Source organism: Myiozetetes cayanensis, unplaced genomic scaffold (genome assembly GCF_022539395.1).
Source record: "Myiozetetes cayanensis isolate MyiCay16 unplaced genomic scaffold, myiCay2020 scf20-37, whole genome shotgun sequence".
Lineage (NCBI taxonomy): Eukaryota > Metazoa > Chordata > Aves > Passeriformes > Tyrannidae > Myiozetetes > Myiozetetes cayanensis.
Window position 1 is genome coordinate 14,235,506 of NW_026087412.1, and position 17,384 is coordinate 14,252,889.

At 57.6% G+C, this 17,384-nt stretch overlaps 1 protein-coding gene across 1 annotated transcript; it reads left to right on the top strand.

Moving 5' to 3' along the window:
* Positions 1-6,475: 6,475 nt before the first annotated feature.
* NLRC3 (NLR family CARD domain containing 3) lies at positions 6,476-16,980 on the top strand. Its single transcript, XM_050317823.1, has 18 exons — positions 6,476-6,563; positions 7,026-7,286; positions 8,372-10,115; positions 10,663-10,749; positions 11,435-11,518; positions 11,790-11,873; positions 12,369-12,452; positions 12,536-12,619; positions 13,085-13,168; positions 13,944-14,027; positions 14,448-14,531; positions 14,637-14,720; positions 14,982-15,065; positions 15,536-15,619; positions 15,732-15,815; positions 16,036-16,119; positions 16,323-16,406; positions 16,890-16,980. Exons 1-18 carry the CDS (start codon positions 6,476-6,478, stop codon positions 16,978-16,980), a joined length of 3,363 nt encoding a protein of 1,120 aa, XP_050173780.1.
* Positions 16,981-17,384: the final 404 nt, after the last annotated feature.

A 17,384-nucleotide genomic window follows, 5' to 3' on the forward strand; every position in this document is an offset into this window, starting at 1 on the left:
CGACTCCCCCCGCACGTCTGGGCGGGGTCAGGTGTCCATCCCGCAGGCCCCGCCCACCGCCGCGACATCCCACAGGGGCTCCGAGCTCGGGGACATCCCCTCCCTTCCTCATCCCCATCCTCATCCCATCCCCATCCGATGCCCATCCCCATCCGATGCCCATCCCCATCCGATGCCCATCCCAGTCCCAGCTGCCTGCTCTCTCCTCAGGAAACCCGCTTAAAAACCCGGGACTCACCGCGTAACCCACTGGGAGATGGCTGGGGTTGTGTCCCTTCCACCCCGGGGACCCCCTGAGTCTCACAGACTCCTGTGCTGCCCTAGCAGGAGGGGTGGCGGGGCCTCTGAAAACGTGCTTTCCACATTTTCTTGGTGCATCCCGCTGCTCCCTCTGGAGCTGGGACTGTTCCTTATCCCCGGGCAGGTGACTGCGTTGGGCTGAGCCGAGGGTGGTTCCCAAGCACCCTCTTACCAAGCAACTGTGTGAGTCAACAAGCAGGGTGAACTCTAGGGCTTTTCTCACCTCCCCTATCAGCTCCCCTGTGAGCTCGGTGTCACCTCTGCAGCTTCCAAAGGGGCTGCAGTCAAACCCTTCCTACTGGGAATGCCACATGTTGAGCTTAGTAAATACATTGGGAAATCTGGGGTTGAATCAAGTAAACAGCCTGGAAAATGCACGTGCCATGTGTTACACACAGTGGCAAAGAAATCATTCAGATGCGTGGGGGTTCTGCACAGTCATTTTGGATGGGAGGGATCTTCAGCTACAGATCAGTGGGAAGGGGATGACCAGTGGGACTTCCCAGGTGCCAGATCCTCTTGAAACCGGCCTTCTGATATGGGAAATTACCAACAGACCTAAAACTTTCCAGAAGAAAGATTTTAACCCCTTACTGGGCACAGCCCTGGCACTGGTGGAGAGCAAGGCTTGTGCCAGAGCAAACCTTGGGAGACATTGTGGTGGCCTGAGACCCAAATTTCTGCTTGCCCCCACCTTTCCTCCCCAGAACCAGTCAACTTGACCATTTCTGCCTCCTCCTTTGCCTGCAGCTGGAGGAAAGTCTCCAGCTGCCCCTCAGCTCTTCTGGCAGCCCCTCAAGGCCTTGCTCAGCCCCTCAAGGCTCAGCCCCTCACGGCCCCTTTGGCTCCTCATGGTCCCACTTGGCCCCTCATGGCTCTGCAAGAGCCCCCGCAGGAGGTGCCTGGCTGAGCATTCCCACTGGACCGGCTTCTGTCTGGGAGGAATCTTCGTCCGTGGAAAGCAGCTGGGGAAGTGTCCAGGCATGGAGCATCCCACCAGGACAGACCTGGCTGTTGCTGCTGGGAGTCAGAGGGGCTGTGGGCAGCCACCCCGTGCTGCTGGTTTTCAGCTGATAACTCACATTGATTTGCATATTTGTCAGCCCTGTGGTGACAGGAAGGAAGATCAGCGAGACCCACAGCGCAGGAAGCAGCGAGGGAAGAACAGAAAGAGAGAGAAGCCACTGGGCTGGAACTGGCAGAGGGTGGTGGGGAACCCAGACCCACCTTCCCCAGGTGCTGCCCCGAGCACTGCCCCGGCCACCGGGTCCCATCAGCTCCACGTGTCCCCAGGGACCACCAACTGGAGAGGCTTCCATTTTCTACCTTGACCTTGAGCATCCACTGAGGAGGAAGCAAAGTTCGGAAGATAAAGAGCTGAGCAGGGCACAGAAGGGTTGCATCTTCCCATTTCCATGAGGATGCCCTTCCCATGCTCCTGCTCCCACAGGGACCTGGGGAAGGCAGCACAAGGCCAAGGTAAGGTTTTGGGAGGGCTTTGGAGGGGTATGGGGAGAAGGGGAGGTGTCACTTCGTTGATGTCATGTGGGGACAAGAGCTCTTGCTGCGATGGCCACATGAAATGGAGTCACTGGGCCAACGTGGCAGGGCCAGGAGCTGTTTGGGCGCAGGTTCCTGGGATGGGCAACATATGGTTGACTGCCAGCAGCACCCAGCAGGGCAGCTGGGCATGGCATGGCCACAGGTGCTTGGCAGGAGCAGGTGGAGACCTGTGGCGTGGTGCAAAATTGCACCAAAGAGCGAGGCAGGGTCCTGGTGTGTCCAGGAGCAGGCTGGGGAGCTGGAGCTCAGTGGGGACACACGGCCCTGCACCCAGGTGGGCACAGAGGCTGGGCATGCTGGGCTGCCTCAGTGCATTGGGCTTGATCCTGCTCTTATTTGAGCACTCTGAAGCTGTTACAGGCACTACATATCCCACAGACACAGAACTGCTGGAGAGGGGACCAGCTGGAGCATGGGCTGGGCGCTGTCACCCTCTGGGATGTCACCAAAGCACCAGGGCTTTGGCCCAGCACGTGGAAGGGTTTTCCAAGGCCAGCCATGAGTTGTTCAGAGCCTGGGAACAGGTCACACAAAAAATGTTCACGTTGCAAGAAAGTTTCTTTCCGAGGTTGCTTTTTGGGGAGCAGCAAAGCCCAGGGGGGGCTGAGGCAGGTACCACCTCTGTCAGCACCCCTGCAGCCCCAGGGCTGGCATCTGTGATGGAGGGAGGCTGGCAGTGGCTCCTTCCTGATTTTCATGATGCTGTCCTGAGCTCCTGTGGGTGGGAAGGGCAGAAGCTGTTTGCTGGGAGGATCTGCTTTTCAATCACCTGTGTGCACATCCGTGGTACAATGTTTGAGGGGCACAACCTACTCGGTAAATGCATCATCCTTCATTCTACAGCTTGTGAGGCGCAGCAGTGCCCTGCAAGGGAACTCCTCTCTGAAATTTTAACTTTTTAGCTGCTTGGAATCACCCGTGGGTGGATTTTTTGCGCTCTTTTTCTGGTGAGATTTGAGGTTGGCACTGCTGGCATCCAGCCCAGGGGCCCTTCACAGCTCCTCACCTCCACGACTCACTGCTGTGTCTGGGCCCTGTTATTGGGGTTGGGGTTTAGGGGAACAAAAAAACCAAAAAACAAACCTCACAGAGATTAGATTTGACAAAAAGCAGATTTAGCAATAAGTTTTTGGTGGCGTTAAATCCAAACCAAAAAACTAAGGCTGCATCTGAAAGTCATATATAAACTTAGATAACCAAGTCTGTGTAATTGGGTATAATGCTGAAGATACTTTACCGCTTCATTTAATTAATAGAAATTAATGATGTGAAATCTCTCCGATTCTGCCAAAAGGTGGCAGCCTGCATCCTGGCATCAGGATTTGCTCAGCTGAGAAGGAACGGCTGGAGAGGTTGGCTTGGGAAGCGTTTTCATGTGTCTCTCTGACCTCTGAAATGGGATCAGTTCAGGGTGGATACGGGGCAGGAAAATCAAACAAAAGCTCTAAGGTGTGATGGTAAAGGGCTTTGAGACTCGCTGGAGGAAATCCACTGCACCAGGGAGTGATGGGGAGGTCTGGCAGGGGTGGTTTCTCTCCGTCCCCGTGTCTGGAGGAGGCAGAGCAGTGCTGAGAAGGGGCTGTGCTGCCGATGCTCCTGTCACCCCAAACTGGAGAGCTTTGCTGCAGGGACAAACCCTGCAGTGATGGCTCAGGAGAAGAAAACAACCAGGGTGAGGTTTCTTGCGTGTTTGGGGCACAGAGCTGAACCAGAGTGGCTGCTTCCCTGCTCCTGCAGGTGCTGGTTAATGATGCCATTTTTAGCTCATATAAAAAGCTTTTAAGCTTATTTCAGTACTGTAGATCCACCCATTTTCTGATGTTTTCCATATGTGGCTCCCTGCAGCCATCCAGGAGCTCTTGCCCAGCACTTTGGTGGCTGTCTAGACCTGACACCCCTCAGCCCTTCCCCAGCCACTGCAGCAGGTCAGGTCTTTGAGGCTCTGTGAGCTGGTGCTTGAGGTGCCAGCCACTGTCTCCTGATGCTGCAGGTGAATCTGCTTACGAGTCCCTGGGGGGTGTCAACCACAGATTTCCGACTGCTGGGTGTCACAGCTTGATACAGTCCAGGTGTTGCTGGCAGCTGCTGTGACAGCTCCTGCCATGGCATGGTCCTGAGCCCTCAGCAGATTCCCACAGGACAGAATGATGGATCTGTCTGAGGGGAATGTCTGGGGGAAGATCTAAGAGGCTGGGTAGAGCAGAGAGGCAGTAAATACCTCTTGTCTCCAGACAGCTTCCTGCTGTGGCCACCTCCCAGCCGCCCCTTCATATCAGATCCTGTGGTGAGCTGCTTTGGTCATGTTGGACTTCCAGGAGAGGAACTGCATGTACATAATTAGAGCCAGAGATGAGCTACTTCTAGGTCTGTGTTCCTTGGTGTTGATGCCAGGCAGTTTGAATCCTGGAACAGGATGGACACACTGAAAAGCACAGAGGCTGTTTGGGAGATAATTGTCTGTGCTGGAGGTCGGAGAGCTGCCAGCATGGTGGCTGTGGCTCCCAGGAACTGATTGGTTTGGGGCAGGGACGCTTTACTAACAGGTATGGTGGGATGTGGGGATGGTGGGATGTGGGTTTGAAGCTGCTGGAAGAACATATCGGTGTTCACTGGATAGCCCTAGACAGGGGGATTATCCCCTGGGCTGGGCTTTGGGACCACACCAGGCAAAATAAAAGTGTTAATGCCAAGTTCTTGCCAAGAAAATCCCCCTTTTCCCTCCCTGGGCCTTGCAGGTGCCATTCATCAGTTTGGCTGGGCAGCCTCCCACCCTCCAGCCTCTTGTCCTGGTGTCCTTGGGGACACAGACAAGGCAGGGCAGACACAAGCCATGGCTGCATCACTGCTCCTCCAGCTGCTGGTGGGACACTTGTCCCCACTTGATCCTGGCCAAGTGATCCATAGCTACACTACAGGGCTGGGTCCTCAAGTGCAGGATTGACTTCTGAGGCACAGAGGAGTGTGGCAGAACATGGCTCATGACAGCAACCTTGGAATGAGCTGGGTCATTCTGGAAACACTGAGCTCCTTTAATTGATGGCATCTTAATTGACTGGGTCGCTGCCTGGGGGGCAAGTGCAAGAGCAGATGTCAAAGCCCTGTGTGGAGAAAAGGGCTTTGCTGTGGGATCACCATCACTGCCAAGGGCATGTGGACCTCTGACACCGTGGAGTCAGGGCTGGGCAGCCAGGGAAGAGCAGAAGGACTCGGTTTTTGCTCCTAGAGGGAAAAACTGTGGGCTCAGACCCAGGTCTAACAGCACCTCCCACCCCTAGGAGGGTTTGTCCCAGCAGGGCAGGCGGGGATGGGCTGGTGCTTTGTCACCCAGCACCTCTCTGTCCCTTCCCTCATTCCGTAAAACAGTCTGAGTGAGAGATCCAGCCAGTGGCTCTGTGAGGGACTCGGCCCTGGGAGATGCTGTGTCTGGTCCCCTCCTGTGCCACCTGCACAGCTGGGTTTGCATTTCTGGTGGGAGAAATACATCTCAGCATGCACCCCCAGCAGGAGGGTGAACAGGAGGAGTTATGTTCCAAGCACCTTGACCTGGCATCATGGATCAGCAACTCTACCAAGCTCCATCTGTATTTTCTCCCTGGGAGACGCTGGGTTTGACCAAAGGGAACGAGTGTTACCTGTTACCTGTTGTTGAGGCTGCACTGAACCCCCGTGGTGTCCACATCTCCCTCAGGGGTGGGTTTGGCAAAGGTAACAGGGACACCCTTGGAACGCTTCTGACTGGTATGCACAGAGGTGTTCATGTGGATCTAGAGCATCCTAGGAGCTCTAGGATGGAGGGGAGGAAAGGATGCTGTGCCAGGACAGGGGAACACTGTGTGTGCACCACTGATGTGATCAGACATCCCCTGGGGCTGAGAAGTTCCCACCTGGACACAGCCAGCCCCTGGAGATGACTTTGGGGCTGGTGGAGATGTCACAGCACCATGCCACCTGCTAACACAGGTGAAGCCTGGAGCACTCTCAGTCATTCAGGCATTGCCCTTTCCACCTCTGCTCAAGGAACAACAGGACTCTGAGCAGATACACTTCTTAAAAATAAAACACCAAGCCCTCAGCGTGGTTTGGCAGCAGCTGAGTGGGGGGAGCAGGTGAGTGCTCCTTCCCCGGCTGATGATTCACCAGTGCTGATGAAAGTGGAGCAAGTTCAGAGCTCTGCAACAGGATGTGGTGTGAGCCACCCTCAGCAAGCCCAGAGCAAGGTGAGTTCAAAATGAAAACAGGCCCTTCATCGCTCTGCCTGCTGCCCCTCAACTTCCTCCACAACACAGAGAAGAAGAATGCCTGAACAGTTCACAGCCCTGCATCACTCTGCCTGAGAAAGGCCCTGCCAAAAGTGGTGGTGGTGGTAAAGGTACCACCTTTGTGGCACATAGGTCTGCCAGAGATGCTGCAGCAGGATGGCACCATCTCTGCCCCTGCCGGGCCTGCAGTGCTGGGGACTCTGGTCTTAGCCAAAAGCTGATGAATGGGCCCTTGGGGCAACCACAGTCAGCCCCACACTAGCTTCTGATGCTCCTGATGCTTTTCCTCTTCTTTCACCAGGAGCATGGACATGGGCTGAGGAGCTCCAGGTGCTGCTGTGAGCGGCCAGGGGATGCGGATGGTCCATGGGACGGCCGCGCTGCTGCCACAGCACTCCTCGCCTGGGGATCACCCATGTCACGGGAGGCCTCTGATGGAAGGTGAGATCCATCATCTCTGGGGAGTTTCAGTCTCAAAAATGGGACAAGGTGTGGCACCCAGGTGCGAGGGTTGACAGCAGTTCCTACTCCAAGGGCCTGGGGAGTGCTGAGCTGGCAGAGGTGGAACGGCTGCCTCTGAAGAGAAATGATCTTGCTCAGACGTTTTTCTCTGCATGGGCTTGGTTTCCCAGGAGGAAATACCATTTCATGATTGTGTTCTTCAGTCTCTTTCAATAACTGCTGCCTTGACCTAGCAGCTCCTAACAAAACACCCTGGCACTTTGATTTTAGGGATGGCATCATCCCAAGGAGGACTTGGCAGGTAGCTCTGGAGGGCTCTAGTTTACTCCCTGCTACCTTCAGAGTCAGAGGGAGTGCTCCACTGCTGCCCCTCCCTGTCACCCCTCAGCAACATGCCCAGGGCTTGCCAAGACCCGCCTGTCCCACCCTCCTGCCCTGCAGAGGTTTGGATCCACCAGTCCCACAAGCAGCTGGTGAGGTCCATCTCGCCGCAGTTCCTGGGGGAGATCATCTGCCACCTGGGGAGGCTGGAGCTCCTGACAGCAGAGGAGGCCAGCCCGGCCCGGGAGCAGAGCTCCCTGCCCGAGCAGGTGAGGGCTGTGGGGGATATCCTGGCTGGCAAGGGCAGCTACGCCTCCCATGCCCTGCAGACCTTCACTGAGACCACCAATTCCCAGCTCCACCTCCACATCACTGTCTGTAGTAGGCAGCACGCTGTGGGCCCAGCGAGGGGGGTCTGCACACGTGGCCTGGCTGTGGGCACTGGCTGGAGCACCCCAAGATGTGCACAGAGCTGGGTGGTGTTGGCAGGTCCAGTGGGAGCGTCCTGGATGCAGTGGTGCCATGGCAGGGTCTGTGCTGGCAAAGGACACAGCTGAGGGTGACAAGGGCTCTCTGCCAGGTCTGAGGGACCTTCCTCCAGTGCTCTCAGTGCCCTCAGCACACCTCTCTGGGCAGCCTGAGGAGTCTTTAAGGTCCTCAGTGCCCAGATCACATCAGTCAGTCCCTACAGTTGGGCTGAGGGCAGGGGGATGGCAGGAGGATGGCTGGGCATCCCTGACCACATCCATTGGTTCCTACCCCAACTTCAGGCTCTCTTTGCAACCCTCTTGCTGGGAGAGGTTTCCCTTGTTTCCCTCCTGCTGGGAAGGCTCCAGCCTTGGCTGGTGTCTACTCTGGATCTCTAGCAGCACCGTTCCCTGCTTGTCCAGTCTTTGCTGGAGGGTTTAATTTCACTGTACCAGTGCTCTGACACCTGAACCAGGTGAGCAGAACAGGTCCAAGTGGTCACCAGGTGGTCACCAGGTTCAGCCAGGAGTCCAGTTCTTAAACAAGTCCGTGCTGATGAGGCAGGACTGAGGTCAAGCCAGGAAGTCAATCCAGAGGTCAGGATCAGGTCCTGCAAGGGCAACCAGGTTCAGACAGTCCAGTGATCACCAAGCAAGGGCAGAGTGAGGAGAGGTCCAAGACCAAGGTCCAGATAAGCAAGGTCCACTGCAGCAAAGGCATGATGGGGCTGTAGCTACAACATAGCTTAGGCAGGGGCTGAAGGTCCAGGCCTGAGCTTAAATGGGCTCCTGGAATAATGGCTGGGGCTGATCAGGGCCATTTAAACCTTTTAGTGCCCTCTGAGCCCGGGCATGTACCTTCCTGCCCAGATGTAAGGGCTCCATGAGGTTTTCCCCCTGCATGGGCATGGCAAAAATGTGAAGCAGCTTCTCTCATTTGTATCTGTGATTACCACCCTCCTCCTTCTCCTCACCCCCCCGTTTCATTTCTCTGTGCAGAGCCCATGGTGCAGAAGCACCTGGAGAGCCTCCAAAGTTACTGTGGGAATGGCTTGGAGACAGGTGCCCTGCAGAGACTCACCAACCTGCTGCTGGTGGAAGGCCTGACCGACATCCAGCAGCAGGAGCACGACATCCTGCAGATCGAAACCACCAAAGGCCTGCCAAACACATCCAAGAGCATCCCTCTGGAGAAGCTCTTCCTGCCTCTCTCCAAGGTCAGCATCCCACCACGGGTCTCTGTCACCACTGGAGTGGCTGGGATTGGCAAGAGCACGCTGGTGAAGCTGTTTGTCTACACCTGGGCAAAGGGGGAGATCAACAGGGATGTCGTGTTTGTGCTGCCCCTCACCTTCCGGGAGCTCAACACCCACGAGAAGCTCTCTGCAGAGAGGCTCATCTGCTCAGCGTTCCCTCACATCACGGAGCCCAGCTGCATCTTGGCGGGAGCCGCCAGGACCCTGCTCATCCTCGACGGCCTGGATGAGTTCAAGACCCCTCTGGATTTTTCCAACGCGCTGGTGTGCACCGATCCCAAAAAGGAGATCCAAGTGGACAACCTGATCGCCAACATCATACGGGGCAACCTCCTGCAGGAGGCTTCTGTCTGGGTCACGGCGCGGCCAACGGCAGCCACGCAGATCCCTGCGGGGCTGGTTGACAGGATGACGGAAATACGAGGGTTTGGGGCTGCGGAGGTGAAGGACTTCTTGGACCAGATGTTCCTCGATGACAGAGACCTCTCCAGCCAGGTCCTGCAGCACATCAGAGCTAACAGGTCGTTACGTGTCCTGTGCACTGTTCCTGGCCTTTGCAGGATTTCTGGCTCCTCAATCGCCTATTACCTAAAAACCAGTGTGGGTCAACCCCAAGAAACAACCCTTGTCCCCAGGACCCTTTCAGAAATCTACTCCTATTATTTTAAAATGGCTCTGGGCGGTGACTGGCCAGAAAAGCCAAGAGAAACCCTCAGGATCGAGCAGGCTGTGAGCAACAGCAAGAAGATAGTGGGTAGCCTGGGCAGACTGGCCTTCTACGGGCTGCTCAGAAAGAAACACGTGTTTTACGAGCAGGACATGAAGGCCCACGGCATCGACCTCTCCTTGCTGCAGAGCAGCCTGGGCACTCGACTCCTGCTCAAGGAGGAGATGCAGACCTTCACAGCCTACTACTTCTCCCACTTAACCATGCAGGAGTTCCTGGCAGCTCTTTATTACTACACGGCGGCCAAGCGGGCGATATTCGACCTCTTCACCGAGAGCGGGATGTCCTGGCCCAAGCTGGGCTTCCTCAGCCACTTCAAGAGTGCTGTGCAGAGGTCGCTGCAGGCAGAGGACAGGCAGCTGGACATCTTCGTTCGCTTCCTCTCCGGGCTCCTCTCCCCGCAGGTGAACAAGCTGCTCTCCGGGTGGCTCCTGGTGAAGGATGAGCAGAACGGCTTCAGGAGCCAAGCGATCACCTTCCTGCAGGGCTGCCTCAACACCGACTACGCCATCTCCCTGCGCACGGTGAACACCGTGCGCTGCCTGTACGAGATCCAGCACATGGAGATCGCCAACACCGTGGAAGAGGCCATGAAGAGCAAGAGCCTGGCCGGGATGCTCACCCCTGTGAACTGCTCTGCCCTGGCCTATCTCCTGCAGGCCTCTGACGTCTGCATGGAGGAGACAAACCTGTCCAACTGCCTCACCTACAATGTCTGTAAGAGCCTGCTCTCCCAGCTCCTCTTCTGCCACAACCTCAGGTGAGTCCTGGTGGGATTGCACTGGGAAAGGCAAGCGGGGATGCCGGGCTGTGACTCATAATCACTGAAGGGTTTGGGTTGGAAGGGACCTTAAAGACCATCTCATTCCACCCCCTGCCATGGGCAGGGACACCTTTCACCAGCCCAGGTTGCTCTCTTGTCCAACCTGGCCTTGGACACTTCCAGGGATGGGGAAGCCACAACTTCTCTGGGCAACCTGTGCCAGGGCCTGACCATCCTCAGAGGGAAGAATTTCTTCCTAACTTCTAACCTAAATCTCTCCTCTCCTAGTTTAAAACCATTCTTCCTTCTCCTATCCCTATCTGCCCATGTAAAAAGTTGCTCTCCCTCTTTTTTATAAGCCCTGTTTAAGTCCTGGAAGGCTCCGCCCTGACTCAAATGTGACTCCAAGGTCTCAACTGAGACAGGGACCCACCAACAACCACTGAGTCAGCTCTGCCTTCTGTCCTTGAGCTTCTCCACCTGTGATGGGTTGATGTCACGGGAGGGTTGTCCTTTCTCTACTTTTTTCTCCTGTCTTCTCCAGGCTGGACAATAATCAGTTCCAGGACAATGTGATGGAGCTGCTGGGCAGTGTGCTGAGTGTGAAGGACTGCCAGATCCAGAAGCTCAGGTAGGACCTGGCCCAAGGCAGGCCAAATGTCCTGGGGATGCAGCGTGGACCTGGGGCACCTCAAAACCAGTGTGAGGGTCCTCCAGGAGTGTCTCCCACTGGTTCCCTGGGTGCCTACTGACAAGGACAGCCCCACATGATCTGCACCAAGGCATAGTGACCTTACCCCACGTCTTCATGGTGGCTGGGCAGGTTGTTTTGCCCAGCCTTCCTGAAACTTCTGCCTCCTCAGGTTATCCCAACAAACTGCTTCCTGAGGTCACAGCAGTTTGCTGGACACCTGAGGCTCTGCATGGAGGATCTGATGTATGGAGGGGACAGGCTCCTGACCCCCATGCAGGAAGATGCCTTGTACTGGACAGATGGGTCCCCACTTTCTTCAGCTCCCTGCCCTTCCTCGTGGCTGCACAGAGTCCCCCTTGCTGGGATCTGAGCTCCATTTCATGACACAAATTAATTTTAAGTCTAGAAACTCCCTTTCTACCCTGTCCTTGCAGCCCTCTGCCTGGTGTCCATCTCAGAGAGCAGACCTCAGAGCACCCACAACTTTGGCTGTACCGTGAACCAAATGTTCCACATGGCTTTCCTCTGCTCACACATCCCAGCTGCATCCTGGGATATGCCAGGAGCTGTGAAAGTCTCTTTCTCCTCCAGAAAAACACCCCATTTTTCTTTTTCTGGGCAGCTTGGCAGAAAATCAGATCAGCAACAAGGGAGCCAAAGCACTGGCCAGGTCGCTGCTGGTGAACAGAAGCCTGATGGTGCTGGAGTAAGTGTTCCCCCTGTACCAGCTCGTGCCATGCACGTGTTCCCCACTGGGAACCATTCCCAGGGCAGCACTGGGGCTGGATCCCACCCAGCCTCACTGAGCTGGGAAGGGTCTTCATCCCCTAAAGCCGCCACCACTCAGAGGTGAAGGCAACCCTTGCCAGCTGCCAGCCCGATGTTCCACCTGGGCAGTGCCACGGGAAGGTGTCTGGCTATGCCAGCCCGTGCCACTGCCTTTGCTAACCTTGGCTCCTCTGCCCGTCCTGCCCCAGCCTGCGGAGCAACTCCATCGGCCCCGCCGGAGCGAGAGCGCTGGCTGATGCGCTGAAAAAGAACCAAACCCTGCTCTCCCTGAAGTAAGTCTCCAGTTCTGCAGCTCCTCCAGGAGCAAATCCCCAGGACAAGCCTCCTGCCATCCCTCATCTGTCCCACTGAGGTTGTCCCAACCTCCGAGGGCCAGCAGGTGGGGAGACCTGGGCACAGCCTGGTCTGTTACGTGGGCAGTGGTGAAGTGCAGGTGACTGAGACGGTGACCAGGCCAGCCCCAGACATGGTGGGGTTCTCCTGCCTCTCAGCTTTGGTGGGCCTGGGTTCAGGCTGAGCTTGAGGTTGAAGCTGAGGTCCAGGCTGAGGTCCATCCCTCACGTGGGAGGCCATAGAGTGCTGTTGCGTGGACAAAGGCACCTCCCAGGGGAGACGAGGGAGGGAGACTCCTGGGCAGGGTTGATTGGGGACCAGACCCCTTCTCATGCCAGGGATGAGGGCAAACAAACACCAGGGCCGGTGGCCATTGCAGCCCTGCATGGCCCTCACCCTCATCTGTGCATGGCTTCATTCCTGTCTCCCTGCAGCCTCCAGCACAACACCATCAAGGAGGACGGTGCCACCTTCCTGGCCGAGGCCCTGCTGACCAACCACAGGCTGGTGACCCTGCAGTAAGGGACCAGGACCTCCTGTCCCCCTCTGGCCACCCACTGCTGGCACCTGACACTCACAGGTGCCTCTCTCCCCTTTGCAGCCTGCAGAAAAACGCCATCGGAGCCCAGGGCGCCCGGAAAATCGCGGAGGCGCTGCAGCAGAACCGCAGCCTGAGGGAGCTGACGTAAGCACAGCCCGAGGCAGAGGGGAGGTGATGCCAGCACCAAATCTGCCGGGATCTGCGGGCGGGACTGGCAGGAAAGGGGCTGGGCCATGGGATGTCCAGGATGGGCACTGCTGGCTCTGCCCGAGGCGGCTGGTGCGGGTGAAGGGGGCGGGGGCGGCAGTGCTGCCTTTGGAGCGACCCTGGGGAGATGCTCTCCGTATCTCCGGGGATGCAGGGAGACATGGAAAGAACAGAGAAGCCAAGTCTTCCCTCTGGCAGAGGCTCCAGGCCCTGTGGGAACATTAAAAGCTATTTCAGCTCCACCCAACCGCAAGAACAGAGGTGTACATAGGTTGGGAATGAGCTGACAGCAAGTTCATGCTCATTGCTGGAGCAGGGAGAGCCTGGGGGAGGTGAATCCCCTGCTGGCAGATCCAAGCTGGTGGCACTGTGGTAACACCAGCGCTTCCTCTTCTGTCCCAGACTCTCCAGCAATTCAGTGGGAGACAACGGTTCTGTTGCCTTGGCCGAAGCTCTGAGGGTGAACCACAGTCTGCAAAGCCTTGAGTAAGTCCCCCCTCCATGCCTGGACTCCTTCTTGCCAACAGAGCTCACCCTTCCTCCCTCCAGCTACACCTCCCACCCCTCAACCCCTTGGGCCGCTCCAGACTCTCCCCATGCCTCTCCCACTCCACGTCCTCTGGAGGGGCACAGGGCTGGGGATGCTCCATGCAGGATGGAGCACCATGTGGCAACTCCAGCAGCAGCCAGGCTGGCCCTGCCTTCACCAGGAGAGCACTGATGAAGACAATCCTCAACCCAGCTTTGGAGGATATTAGTAGCTTTGAGTCTTCTCTCTTTTAAAGTGATGGGGACTGGTTAAGGAGGAAGGTATCAGGCCAGGGCCTGGCAGAGCCAGGGTTGGATGGTGCAACCTTCATTCCCCTTGGGAGCAGCAGCCAGAGACCTCTCCTGCCTGGCCTGGTGGCTCCTGGTGATGAGTGGCCATGCTCTGGGTCTGGCCCTGGCTTCCCACACTGTGATAAGGACACCAAAACTTGCCCAGCTGAGCTGGCAGCTGTGGTAACAGCCAGGTGGGGACAAGGCTGCCCCTCAGTGCTGGCAAACCCCATCACCTCTGCTAGGTGTGGCCAGCAGGAGATGCTGAACCTGCCCTGACTGCTCCCGGTGTTGGTCCTTCTGCCTTGGCTGCCCCCACCCTCCTGTAGCTGGGAGATGCTCATTTCTCAGTGAAACAGGCACTTTTCACCCCAAACTGACCCCTCAGCTTACCTGAGATGCCAAGACTGTGCTGTCCTCACACCTTCCCTGTTTGTCTCAGCCTCCAGAGCAACTCCATCAGCAGTGCAGGGGTCACAGCACTGACAGCAGCTCTCTGCTCCAACAAGGGACTCCTCAGCCTCAAGTAAGTGAGCCTTTTGAGCCACCCTGGCCAAAAGCTGGGATGTGGGAACCTTTTGGCATTCTGGGTCATTCCTGTTTCTTTCCACAAGATGCTCTGGGATGCTAGAAGCAGCTGCTGTCCCTCCCCCAGCTCTGAGGATCATCATTAGCTTTCCCCCCTTGGGACAGTATCTGTTCAGCCGTGTCTTGGAATGAAATGATGGCAGCAGGGATGGGAGGCTGGGAAAAAGCCCTGATGTCCACAGGATACCCAGGGAATGGAGATGCAGGGAAGGAAGGTGCTGATGCTAATGGAGTTTCAAGTCAGACAGACTGCCATCCTCAAAATTGGTGGTGTCAGCCCCACAGCAGGGGGCAAAGGGGGCTGTGAGGGAGCAGCTCCTGCTTCTGCTGCTCCTCCCAGCCCCGTGTCTTCCCCCAGCCTTCGTGAGAACTCCATCAGCAAGGAGGGGGGCCCTGCCATCGCTCGTGCCCTGCGGACCAACAGCACCCTCAGGAAGCTGGAGTAAGTGCCACGGGCCCCAGGAGGGCACCCAGGCTGCTGCACGGTGTCCCTGGAGTTGTCCCAAACACTGTGTGTGTGACCTGTGCCCTCTGTCCCTGCCTCCAGCTTAGCAGCAAACCTGCTGTGTGACGAAGGCGGCAGAGCCATCGCTTCAGCCATCAAAGATAACCGGGCACTCACATCCCTCCAGTGAGTTTCCCCCTGGACCTGGCCTGCTTTGAAAGCCCCTTGAGTGGCCACAGAGCAGGGACGCTGCTCCTGGCCCTCAGCCCCTCAAGGCTGTGGGAGTGGCACTCGTGGGTTGCCCTCCATGGGGGGGTGTGCTGTGTGGGGTCTTGCCCAGGGGTCACATCCCAGGCTCCTCCACCGTGCTGGATGGGTGCAGAGCCTGGAGGGATCAGGGCACGCTCACAGCTCCAGGCTTCACCTCCCATTTTCTCCTGTTTGCAGCTTGCAGTGGAATTTCATCCAGGCAAAAGCTGCCACGGCCCTGGCACAAGCACTGCAGTCCAACAGCAGCCTGGCCAGCCTCGAGTAAGTGGGGACACAGGCAGATGGGTCCTGGGCAGCACTTTCCTACTGGAAGGGTCCTTGAAGATCATCTCATTCCACCCCCCTGCCGTGGGCAGGGACACCTTCCACCAGATCAGGCTCCAAGCTCCATCTCAACCTGGCCTTGGACACTTCCAAGAGCTGGGGCAGCCACAGCTTCTCTGGGCAACCTGTGCCAGGGTCTAACCCTGCCCTCTGGATGTGGGAAGCTGTTCCCCCTTGTCCTGGCACTCCATGGCCCTGTCAGAAGTCTCTTAGAGCCCCTTTAGGTACTGCAAGTCTGCTGTGTCACCACTGCCCGTGCCTGTCTGGGCCTGCTCCAAGTGCCTGGTGGCCTGGGGTCCCCCAAGCCCTTTGGGAACGCTGGGCACGCTGTGCCCTGTGCTTCGCTGCCCCTCTCCCTGCTCCTGGGTGCACAGGCCACGGGCAGACGCAGCACTGGGGTGTCTCAGCTTGCAGGAAAATGCCATCGGAGACGAGGGAACGGCCGCCCTCTCTGCGGCACTGAAGGTCAACACAACCCTGGCAGATCTCCAGTGAGTATCCAGGCTGCCCTGGGGCCCTGGTGTTGCAGCCTAATTAGCTTGTGCAATTAGCACACCTTGGCCACCTCCCAACACGTGCTGAAGGGTCCCTGTTCCCTTGCAGCCTGCAAATGGCTTCGGTTGGGCCGGCTGGTGCCCAAGCCCTGGCAGAAGCTCTGATGTTCAACAAGAGCCTGCAGATCCTGGAGTAAGTGCTCAGTGGGGCCATCAAGTCCCCATGGCTGTGGGGGATGATCCCTGGGGTGTCCTAGACCCTGGTCCTTACCTCAGCACCACCTCCATCCTTGCATCGCGTCCAGACTTGGCTTGCTCGTCCCTTGACTCGCTGGTGTGGGATCACCTCTCCCCTTCCTCCCCCCTGGGGTCATCCCAGGCTGTCCTTCCTCACCTCCTGCCTCTCTTCCCAGCTTGCGGGGAAACTCCATCGGCGTGGCAGGGGCCAAGGCCATGGCCAACGCGCTGAGGGTGAACAGCAGCCTGCGCCGGCTCGAGTAAGCATCCACTGCCTGGGGAGAGCCAGGGAGAGCCTTTCCACACCTTCCTGGAGGCAGCAGCGAGGGAATGGCCAGGCCAATGGTTCTCAGTGGGGCAAAGCCCTGAGTGGGGTGGCTTTTCACAATGTCCAAGCCACGCATTCCCTCCTGGCGGCCACATCTCCCTGGCTGGTGCTTCCTGACCCTCCTGCCTTCCTCAGCCTGCAGGAGAACTCCCTGGGCATGGACGGAGCCATTTGCATCGCCACCGCTCTGAGGGGCAACCACGGCCTCACCTACGTCAAGTAAGTGGTAAAGGCAGAGATGGGGGACACCATGGGAACCATCCAGGACTTTCTCCCACTGGCACTGCCCATTCCTGGCTGCCCCACAGGGACCTCCCCAACAGGGCAGGGGCATCCCATGCTCCTCCAGGCATGACAGCCACAATACCCACACAGCTCCAGATCCCCCAGCTCCTCTTTAGGGATGCCTCTGTGGCAAAGAACAACCTCAAAAGCCACATGTTCTCCAAAATATCACAGGGGAGAAGTGGCTCAGCCCCTCCAGCTCCCCCCAGGGGCTTTCTCCTGCTCCTCACCTTGGCCCCAGCCTTCAGGCTCTCAAACCCAGAGTCCCCTGGGAGCGGAGTCACAGGAAGAGCTTCTGGATGGGGTGGGGAGGGTGCAGGTGATGCTGGTGCAAAGCTGGGGAGCATCCCTCGTGCCCACCAAGGATCCTGCTCTGCCTGGTGTCCAAGCCTGAGCTCCTCTTGCCCTCGCCCCCAGCCTGCAGGGGAATCGCATCGGCCAGTCGGGAGCCAAGATGATCTCCGACGCCATCCGGACAAACTCGCCCAGCTGCGTGGTGGACGTGTGAGGGTGCCTGGCTGCAGCGAGGAGGGCTCCAGAGGGTCCTCTGGCCAGCGTGACTCCACAGGGAGCTGCTTGGACCCCATCTCAGGGAAGAGAGCTGGGCCAAGGAGAGCTCCTGAGCTCCCTGGTGTGGCCCAGGGTGTCCAGATCAGCAGTGCAGGAGGGTCAAGACTCACTGGTGTGGAAAGCTGAGGGATGGATGCCTGTGTTCCTGTTCATCCAGGCTCTGGGGGAGCCTCAAGGAATGAGTAAAATGCAAAAAAGGAGGGAGGAGGGGGCAGACCTCACATGCCAGACCTTGGTTTCACAGGTGATTTATCTTCTGGCAGCAGCAACCCCTCCTGTGATCTCTGCGGGGTTACAGTGCTGTGCTGGGACCCTGACTCGGATACGGTGCATCCTGGGCCT